Source organism: Amblyomma mixtum, chromosome 7 (genome assembly GCF_055824585.1).
Source record: "Amblyomma mixtum isolate Tamu chromosome 7, ASM5582458v1, whole genome shotgun sequence".
In the NCBI taxonomy this organism is placed as follows: domain Eukaryota; kingdom Metazoa; phylum Arthropoda; class Arachnida; order Ixodida; family Ixodidae; genus Amblyomma; species Amblyomma mixtum.
In genome coordinates, this window is record NC_143018.1 from 29,415,244 (window position 1) to 29,425,886 (window position 10,643).

At 46.3% G+C, this 10,643-nt stretch overlaps 1 protein-coding gene across 1 annotated transcript; it reads right to left on the reverse strand.

Annotated features, from left to right (window-relative positions):
• Positions 1 to 411: 411 nt before the first annotated feature.
• On the reverse strand, positions 412 to 1,329 carry LOC149335494 (kelch domain-containing protein 3-like). The gene has a single exon (XM_089553937.1). It carries the CDS (start codon positions 1,327 to 1,329, stop codon positions 412 to 414), a length of 918 nt encoding a protein of 305 aa, XP_089410063.1.
• Positions 1,330 to 10,643: the final 9,314 nt, after the last annotated feature.

The window sequence follows — 10,643 nt, forward strand, 5'->3', positions numbered from 1 at the left end:
CACACACTATCTGTCACAATCACACTTTCGCACATTTATCTTAAGAGAACGATGTAAACATGCGGATGAAATTACGGACGCATTTTGCTGACGCAACAGAGCCATATAACGCTCTCGAATTAATAACGTCCGCTAAGCCCACAAAAAAGCAACAAGCTTGCTCAATAAAGAACTAAAATAGGCCATTTCGTGGCTAGACAGGTGAACAGCAGTTTTATTAACACATGATATCCATCATGCCGAGGCACCCTCTAAAAGGGTTTGTCACACACAGTTGCAATGTCTTCTCGTAGATTACGACAGGGTTCATCTGTTGCCTTCACCTGTCATGGCATTATATGTCTCCATTACGGTCGGCGCCACGACGCCGATCTCCAAACGGGCATCAATGACCGCCGCAAGGCACAACGTCTATAATGTGGGTGCAAAGTCTAGCGCGTGCAGATCAGTCAGGGCGACCTGGGCGAACTGGTGGTACGCGACAAGCTGCCGATCTCGTGAAGGTGACTGACCTTCTCTGATGCGCGTCGATGTGCGTCCACGAAAAAGAAACGCCCGGTCTCCAATCACACAGCAGGCCTGGAACACTCTGGCACAAGGGCCCGACCGCCTTGGCCTCACTTGCGTCCAGCGAGACCTCCCTGGGTCGTACTTGTGCAGGTCTGTAACGAGTGCGCGCTGGTCTGTGTTGTAACCTCCAAAGATGTACATCTCTCCGTTGTACGCGAAGACGCTATGACCGAAGCGCACCGTTGGGGCTACGCCTTCTACGTGCGGGCGCACCCAGGTCAGGTTCACAGTGTCCAGGTAATACACCGAGTTGCTGCCAGGCGCGCTTCCGAAAACATAAATCCGGCTACCAATGGCGCAGCCCGAATTAAAAGGCGGGCACGCTGGAACGTCTCCAGTTGTGTGAACTTGATGCCACTTGTAGGTATCCAGGTCAAGGAAGTGCAACGTGCCTTCCTTTAGGTCGCCGATGATGTACATACGGTTCCGCACCACGCAGGAAACGCTGCTGAGATAGCTCGGCTCATCACCGCACACCTCAGGACGGCTCCACGTCATTGTGCTGGTGTCGAAGCGGTATAGGTTGCCGTGCGAAGCCAGTCGCTGGGCCTGTCCCCGAAGACCGCACACGTACGCACAGTCGCCGTAGGCTACAACCTTAAAGTTTAAAAACCGAACCGGCCTATCGCGGGGTAGCGGCTGCGTCCTCTGAAGACACCAGCAGTAGCGCTCAGGGCAGAAAATGTGCACGTCGACGAAGTTCACTTCCGGGCTGCTGATGTCGAAAGAGTATATCTTGCCATTAATAGCGACAGCCATGTGGTTGACAGCTCTCGGAACACCTTGCAGTTTCAACGTCCACATTTCGAGGAAACAAATATTCACCGTTAAAAGGGGTCCAGGTATATTTTTTGTGGCTTAAAGCACGTTACTAGTCAGCGTAAATCTGAAGTGTGTCTCGGTCTGAAAGTAGCTCACGTACTGGCGCGCAACGGCGAACTCACGTTTTTAATAGCAAACTTCATACTGAAATACTATTCCGCGGAATTCCACGCATGCGTCTTAACCTAGAAAAGAAACATCGCATGAAAGCATATGAAAAGAAGCACGTCCAATTTGATACAGGCTTTCGCTTGATATGACACTAATCTAGCGCGCAGTCAGCCCTAGAGAAGCGTTCCGCACAGTCATATCTGGTTCTTTGTAAATATGGATGGTTTGTACCAACTCCCGCAAAATTTGATGCTTGTGGGGATATAAGAGAACTGCCTAGTGTTAACCCTAGTGAACTTAACAAATTTCAGTTTGTGAGTGTTCCACTGATTTTAAAATTTCCTCGAGGCGTTCGTTCACGCTTATTCCCATTTTGCGCATGCAAATAAAGGTAACACTTCAACGGTTTCCGATGCGCTACGCTAACTTTGCGCTGTGCGCAATCGGAACGGTGGCACACGTCACCTGCTCTGTTAATTTGGTGGTGTCTGCTACCAGCCTACTCAGTTTTTTGGGGGCAGAAAAGAACGACTTTACTCTGATGTTCCATGCCACCTGTTGTTCGAGATCCCGTGTGTTTACAGCACTTCAACTGAGTTCTTCGTCTCTTCCCGAACATTGTTTTCAGTCACTTACGCCGCCACGGTGGCTAAGTGATTGTGGAGCCCGGCTGCTGACCCGGAAGACGCGGGTTCGATTCCGGCCGTGGTAGTTGAATTTCGGTGGAGGCAAAATTCTAGAGGCCCGTGTACTGTGCGATGTGAGTGCAGGTTAAGGAACCGCAGGTGGTAAAAATTTCCGGAGCCCTTCACTACGGCGTCTTTCGTTACTCCGCAGACCTCTTTCGCCGAAGCAGCCGCTTACAGGTAAACACCAGCCCACTTTAGGAGAATGCAGCGGCTCTGCACCGAAACCATTGTGACTGGTAGCCTGTGATGGTTTGTGCACTGCGCTTACGGTTGCAAAATTAACGGTGCCCGGATTAGACAGGTATGGTCAACTTCGCATTGATCACATGCCTTTTCGTTGCTCTGAGGGGGCGTCACCGGTGTGTGACGCTTCTCGCCAGTTTCTTCTCGTAGCTGACGCGCATGTCAGACTTCTCCTACTGAAGTTCTAGAGAAGAGGAATTTATTGTGAGCCAAAGTCCTGAGGGGAACGGCAGAGTCATGACAAAATAACGTTCATACTTGCTGAAATTAAAACATGCTGTGCATTGACCTGACGCAGCGGCCGCGTCAAAACAGTGTCCTATTTGTGATAGTTAGCATTCCGAATGCTATCACAAGAATCGCACTACTGCACCATCACTTTATTGTATGCCAAATAGAATAATGTCAAACAGAATTCCAAATATATGCCAAATAGGATTAAATATATGCCAAATAGAATGGAATAGAATATGTCAAATAGAATGCTGAACCTCATTATGTACCTGTGCTATACGGCTTTAGATTTTGAAACCAAATACTAAAAATGAAGTAAATGAGCTGAATAAGTGAAAGAAACATTCATGGCAGAGTATCATGGTTTGCTGGCTCTTCAGTACTTCATTCTTCAAAATATTCGTAAGGAACAGGGGTGTGCGATTACAGAGAGGCGGCCGATAATATAAGAGGGAGATAGCTTGCCGGGCACAGTAAACTATGTTAATCACGTTACTTTGAACCATCCTTTCCAAACTTATTCTCTTATCTAAACGTGCCCATTCTCATATCTAATGCCATGGCGCTTGAAGGTAACGCAAAAACTTAATTAAAAACGTCTTGTGATAGGCCGATTTGAAAATAGGATAACGAGAGAAATTATTAAGGCTGAGAATGTAAAGTCATGGAAAGAAGCTAGCGGGATGCAGATTCGCGGGGAAAAAGTAATTTCTTCTTCTTGCTCTTCTCCTACCAGATAGAACAAGAATTTCTCTTCACGGTTCTATGTTTTTGATTGGCCTGTTGTGAAAACGCTTTCCCCCGAGTCCGCATCCGGCAAACTATTGTCCACGACTCTACTTAGAAAGGATGTATACCATCCGAAGTTTTATTAGATGAACGCACGAGCTTGAACCGAGATCCCGTATCACGGCGCCTAGTGTTGATTACGCGGAATAGGTGCGTGCGAGCGATGAGTTGGAAGAACATGGTTGTTGGCCAGTCGGTATGACATCATGAGGAGCAAAACATCCCTCCTTTACGCAGATGATCGGAGGGATTTGTAATCAACCCGAAGAACCTGTAGGCCAGAGAACCAGGGAAAACGGCGCTGCAGCTTGTCCCTTTTTCTTTTCTTTCCGATTTTTTTTTACGACGAAAAATCCTCTATGCTACCCGAAGCCCCACTCACAGTTGAGCGCACTACAGCACCGATCGAAGTATTGATACCGAACACATTGTAAAAAGAGCCTTACTCCGCAGAAGTACGTCAACAAGGATAAAATGGCGTGCAATCTATCTTCCGGATACAAAAGCGAGCTTCTGCGCATCACATATATTTTTAGAAATTTGTTGTGTAGCTGTCTCTGAGGGAGGGTGTAAACAAAGTTCTAATTATAACTTAGCCCGCCAGAGCTTAGCATTAAAAACATTACTTCTGTCAGATAGATCAACAATTAAATTTTGGCAAGGAAATACTTAAAACAGTCGGTGATGTTCCATTAACATTTTTTGGTTAGGAAGATAACCATTGATTTCTTGCTTCTTTGCTTGTCCTTGTTCAAATGAACTAACTAGGACTCTAAAAAACATTTTTGCTCATACGACGAAATAAGTATACTACGACACGAACTGAGAATGCTACCTAAAGTATAACCAACCTTGTATGCCCCCTTGGATACAACGAACATTCATGTGTTAACCTCGGATATAACGAATCTAAGTATGCCACAGCGTGTACAACGAAATTCTGTATCCACATCGGGTGCAACGAACATAATGTGTTAACATCAGATATAAAGAATGTTCGGCTGCTAAGGGATTGAAACGATCTGCCGACGGTCACTAAAAACTTTTTTACACGTAATGCAATTTTTGACTAACTAGAGAACAGGTTAGCGACAATGTTCTGGGAAATCCCAACACACGACAAGCCCATGTCACAAACAGTGGTCTACCAACTGAGCTACAGCCACGGCTGTCCGACGTACTGCCTTCGGATATGTGCGTTTCCTATGGCCGCACGCAAGCATAAATAAATGTCAGTAAACTGACAGCAGGCCTGCACCACTAATGCCGGTTTTCCGTACTTCGATTACTGCCAGATCTATGGCCTTCTTCGTAATTCGCGCCAAATAAAAAAACAACAACAAAAAGGTGAGGCCCTTGTACAGGGCCTAACTGCAGCCAGCCCCTGATTTATTCTGGTCACAAGCATAGTTTCACCGGCAAGTTCTATTTTGAGTCGTAAGCTCTTTTCAGGCCTCTAATGCTAAAATGAAGCTTCCAAGTTTCTAATCGAAATGAGACTCCTACAAAATGGAGCTGCACTGCATGAGCTCATAATGAAGACACCGAAACATTTTAGCACGTTGCTCTAAGCGACGCACCTTTCTCCGCTCCCGTTCAACATCTCAACCATAGATACCTCTAGCATACCGCGCACAGTGTTGCCGTTAGCGGAGTACCCGGAGGCCGCCCACCGGCGCTGAGCACGCGCTGATTGGTCCCGATGCTGCAGGTGCAAGAGCGGCAGCCGGGTACGTGGCGCCGTCTGGCGCCGCCTAGGCGATTTGCGCAGGCGCTTTGACTGCGGGCGGGCTCCCGGTACTTCGGTACCGGTAACGGCAACACGGTACACTGTGTGCTAAAGGTGACTATTCATTTCCGCACAACAGACGAGGACTAAGAGATGAGGCACAACGACCGCGGCGAATGGACTTTTAAATAGCGCTCTTTGTGTCTTCTTACGTTCTCCTCTTCTCTGTTGTAACGCTGAATCTCAAGTTGGTAATAGACGAGCTGGCCTATTCCTGTTGATACCGGTTATGCTCTTCTGCATTACTCACGTAGAATGACAATTTGGGCTAGTTGTTTCATTGATTAGCGGGAGGCATGGAAGCAAAACTGGAAATGGATTCGCAGATTGAATATTATCTTATATGCAGACAATACCTAATACCTTTATAAATGGGAGTAGTATAACGAGCTTGATAAGTCATGCCGTACACTGTAGCTTACCCAACAGCAGCTGTTCAAAAGAGGGCTATCAGATTCATTCACTCCTCATACTCGTACGACGTAAGCATATCATCCCTGAAATCGCAGTCAGGTCTAGCTAATCTTTCTACTCGCCGTCGCATAGCCAGTCTTGTCCTGTTTCGCAAGTTATTTTATTCACTACTAAAACAAGAACCATACATTTGCGCACTTCCACAACGCAGGTCCCGTCGCATCGGTCATTCTCTTCAAGTTTTGCGTCCACGTGCCCGTACCACTGTTTTTGCCAACTCATTTTTTTCTCGTGCAGCAGCTGACAAGAACGGCCTTCCCCGTAATATTGCTGCCATAACATGTCCTATATCATTTTCAAGCACTGTTGATACCTGCATTTTGTAAACCCCACCCATTATGTAACACCCTGGAAAAGGGTCTTTAAGGAAAAAAACGTGCAGTGAAGTGAAGCCTTACACTAAAGCGTTAGGATTCGCTTCCCTTCTGCAATTTCTCAAGTTACCCAGGCATTCGTTTTGTAACCCGTTGTAACGCAACCGGTTGTGAGAAATACTCCCGGAGCACGTTAGTACCGGGTTCTGCTTCATATAACTGACTGAATTTATAAAGTGAACCCTCCAGACATCCATGACTATAAACATAAGCACCAACCAAGTCGTTTAGTAGTTTCTGGAGTTATAAAAAAGGCTATCATTGAATTCATATTTAAATGTTTTATTAGCTTCTTGTGTTCAGACAAACAATCGCTGACTTCACAGCCACGCAGGGAAGGAGTCAAGTTATAAGAAACAAAGGCAAGATAGAGTACTGAAGCTTAAAAGCCTTGTCTTGGACGATCCCTTTCTCACCAAAAAGTCAATCGATGTCACACAGTTTATTAAGTCTAATGAAGACATTGGCTATGGTTTTTTCATAGATATTCAAGACCTTTTTTATTCTGTACCCAAAGATCGTATTTTACTGTCTGTTAAGGAATGTATTGAGGAAAACGGCGACGTGTCATTCCAGAACTTAGCAGGATTGTCTGTAGATAATTTTTTAGCCTTATTGCAGTTTTACTTGAATGCTACTTTTATTGTTTTTAACGACCAGCTTTTTTTGCAGCGAAACGGCATTTGCATAGGGTCATGTGTAGCACCAATTCTCTGTGACATTTTTTTAGCTAAGATAGATAAGCGGCTGGGCGAGAATTTCAAGGCGGGGGGGGGGGGGAGTTTTAAAAGTTTTTAGATATATAGATGATTTTTTAGTACTTTTAACAAAGCAGGAGACCATCACCTACCCCTCTACAGTAGGTGATGTTTTAGATACTTTTAACAAACACGGTCTTGGTTTGTCGTTTACCCGTGAACTGCCCGAAGTTTCGGTTTTACAGTTTTTAGACCTTAAATTAACGTTCTGTGAAGGACACGTCTGCTGGGGCTATTACCCACGAGCAAAGAAGGTGTTGTTGCCGTATGACACGGCGCACTCCAAGACTATCAAGAGAGGAATAGCGTCGCTGTGCTTGGAATCTTCTCTCCAAAAATCCTGCCCACATCAGATGTTCCAGAGCTTTAATTATCAGATAAGCCGGCTTGTGGCTGCAGGGTTTCCCTGGTCGGTTCTGACAGCAGTCTCTGAGGCCATCTTTCAGAAGTTAAAACGTGGAACGAGAAAAAAACGGCTGATGCTCTTCAAAAGGCCCTAAGCCAGAGGTAATGCCCTACCTCCACAAAATCTCGCACAACCTCAAAAAAGCTGCTAGCAGGCATGGAGTACCTGTTTTGTTCTCGGCTCCCAATAAGTTCGGAAAGCTATGTCCACGGATTTGCAGTGCAAGAAAGCGCGAGTGCCTGAAAAAGCATCAGAAGCCGTTTGTAAGGTGTTCCACTGGGGTGGTTTACTCCATTCCCCTGTCTTCTGGAAAGTTTTATGTAGGCCAAACTGGACGTTCTGTCAGCGACCGTCTAGAGGAACACGCCCTAAATTTAGAACCGTCGCGGTGGCTTAGTGGCTATGGTGCTCGGCTGCTGGCCCGAAAGACGCGGGTTCGATCCCGGTCGCGGCGGCTGAATTTCTTTGGAGGAGAAATTCGAGGCCCGTGTACTGTGCGATGTCAGTGCACGTTAAAGAACCCCAGGTGGTCGAAATTTCCGGAGCCCTCCACTGGGGCGTCTCTCATAGCCTTAGTCGCTTTGGGACGTTAAACCCCATAAACCAACCAACCAACCTAAATTTAGAAAACAAAAACGATAAATACAAGCATCTTGTTGCACATGTAAGTAAGAGTGGAGCATGTGTGGCCCGGTTTGAGGAGACAAAGGTTCTTGGTAAAAGTAAAGTCAGGACCGCACGGATAAGCCTAGGAGCCTACTACATACAGAAACTTAGCAGCGAGTGTATGAGCGAACCTTCTTTATCTTTGTTCCAGGCTGAGATTGACTATTTTAATGCAGCTACCAGATGATTAGATGGAAGATAAACGGTAGTGTGATGCCCTTGCCTACCCGCGTATGCGCTCGCGATTTGATGGCTCTGAAACAACCCCTGTTTTTGTTTTTTCTGTCACGATCATTCGGCCTACAAAAGGTGTGGCTTTCGACGAATAAATCCAGTTGACAGTTGGCGCTTTGTGTGTGTGTTTCGTCTCCCTTGTCCGTGTCTTTGTTTGCGCTATAACATTTCTACTTCAAGCTCAAATATAGAGGCCAAGCAGACGAAATCTCGAGTTTGTTTTGTTTGTTTTTCTATGCTATTTCTCTCTAATTGCTCTATGATATTTCTGTACCTGGCCTCACCATTTGCTTTCTGGGCAAGACACCGCAACCAGAGCGCTCTGCAACTGTGGTGATGACGTGTGAGCTTGCTTGCTACGTCACAAATTGTTATGGATGTTTGAAGCGCCTTCTTGAAAGTTTTCTGTAAGTATTAGCATAAGTATTGATATTGTTGTTTTCTTTTTCACTTTTACGTTAATTGCAAGTTCGTCATTTGGTACCAATACAATATAACCAAAAATTAAGCCAACTCCGAAAAACATCTGCATGGACTTTACGCTGCCATGTTGTCTTGTACGCCAATATGTTGCAATGTTTTTTCATGAAGGCTTCAACAACTGACAGGTGGAAATAAATCGTGGACTTTGCAGCAAAAATGCAGAGGTTTTTAAGAGATTGCGCGATGTTAATGTCGTGTTTTGTTTTGTGAAAGAAGGCAACCCGCGACCACCCTACTCGCACGCTTGCTTCATCGGCCGCCGCTGTGGCTCAGCGGTTACGGTGTTCGGCTGCTGTCCCGAAAGACGCGGGTTCGATCCCGGCCGCGGCGGCTAGAATTTCTTTGGAGGAGAAATTCTAGATGCCCGTGTACTGTGCGATGTCAGTGCGCGTTAAAGAACCCCAGGTGGTCCAAATTTCCGGAGCCCTCCACTACGACGTCTCTCATAGCCTTACTCGCTTTGGGACGTTAAACCCCATAAACTAAACTAAACTAACTTGCTTCATCGCAACAAAATCAGAGCGATAGTCTTAAAAACAAACAATTTTTTCAGCACTGAACATAGCTCCAGGCGCAATGGGAGCTTCTCGTTGCACTTGAGAAGTGTTTCATAGCCCATGATGACCCCGTGAAATCATTTGGATCAGGTACATTTGTCACTTGGCACTTCCTTATGCCGTAGACAAAACGTGTTGCATTCGTTACGCGCGCTTGTTCACATTTTCTCTCTGAAATCTCCGCTGCACGCAAATTACTTCCGGTTCACCTTTCATGGAGTGAAGTTCATGCCATATCCGCTCGCTTATCAGAGCCATGACCGATGCCGCGCAGCCTAGGCAGTAGATGAAGAGGTACACCAAGAAAGTCTGTGGCGCGGGAATGTGCTCTCTGTTTCGTGGAGCCGCCGGCTTGTGGTGTCGCGCGGCCAGTTTGGCTCCCAAAAGGGCACGCAGCGTGCGACGGTGTTGGTACCTTCGAGGAAGATGGCAGATACGCAGCAACCCAGTGAAACGTCGAGTGAGAGCAGCGAACCGAAGCTTACTCGTCCAGTCCTCTTAAAACACGGACCCGACAAAATGTCGTGAGTGTTGCGAAGATGTGCTTACTATAGAAAATTTCGTTAGGTGACGCCGCCCTGGTTAGCTGGCTGCCTATCGTGCTCTGTTTTCAGCTGCCCCTGGCGCGGTCCGTGGCCTCGCCCGCCCCTGGATTTGCCCTCCATCGCTTCAGGAAAACTTCTTTAGCAATCGGTGCTTCGTACAGAGTACAGGGTAGAAGCAACTCAATACATTTCCTTTGATCCCCTTTACTTTTTTTCTGGGGTAATCTATTTACTCTATTTTTGTTTTAGTGTTGAAAACCTTCCTTGTGAAACAAACACCGAGTTTCTTGATATGACAAAGATGACAAAAATGAACAGTTACATCACACAAAGCGCTTTGGATATTTAGAAGAGAAAAACTGAGGCCCTAGAAGATCTTTTTACCAAACTCTCACTGTAGCACTTGGTCCTGTTCATAAAATGCAGTATACTCACTGGAGACCACTCTCCCAACTACCACAATAGTGACAACATTTGAGTAGTGCGCATCGCTACGACGGGACTGGAATGCAGTGTTGCGCAAATTTATCTTAACAGAGAGAGAAATTAAAGGTGTCCATGGCTCAATTCACCCGAGCCAGGATATACAGAGCGAAAGCTCTTTTAAGCATTGTTATCCACAGTTTAGCTTTGGTTCATTGTTATTTTTGCAAGACTTCAGCGAGAGCAAATCGCGTGATGCATCACGCACAACAAGTGCAAGATCGATCGCTCAGAGGAGCGGTCTGCGCAGCGGCGGACGTGACTGGCCAGCGCAAGAGCGAATCACGTGACACATCACATGCCACAACTGGCGAGGAGCAGCGGCCGAGCAGCAGCCAGCGCAGCGGTGGACACGACGCACAAAGGGATTGAATTTTTGAGCGCAATGCTCTGATATTTGTAATATTTCACTCTAC

Excerpts from the sequence above, each read along its gene's own strand:
- LOC149335494 (XM_089553937.1), bottom strand. The coding sequence starts at position 1,329 with ATGGCTGTCGCTATTAATGGCAAGATATACTCTTTCGACATCAGCAGC.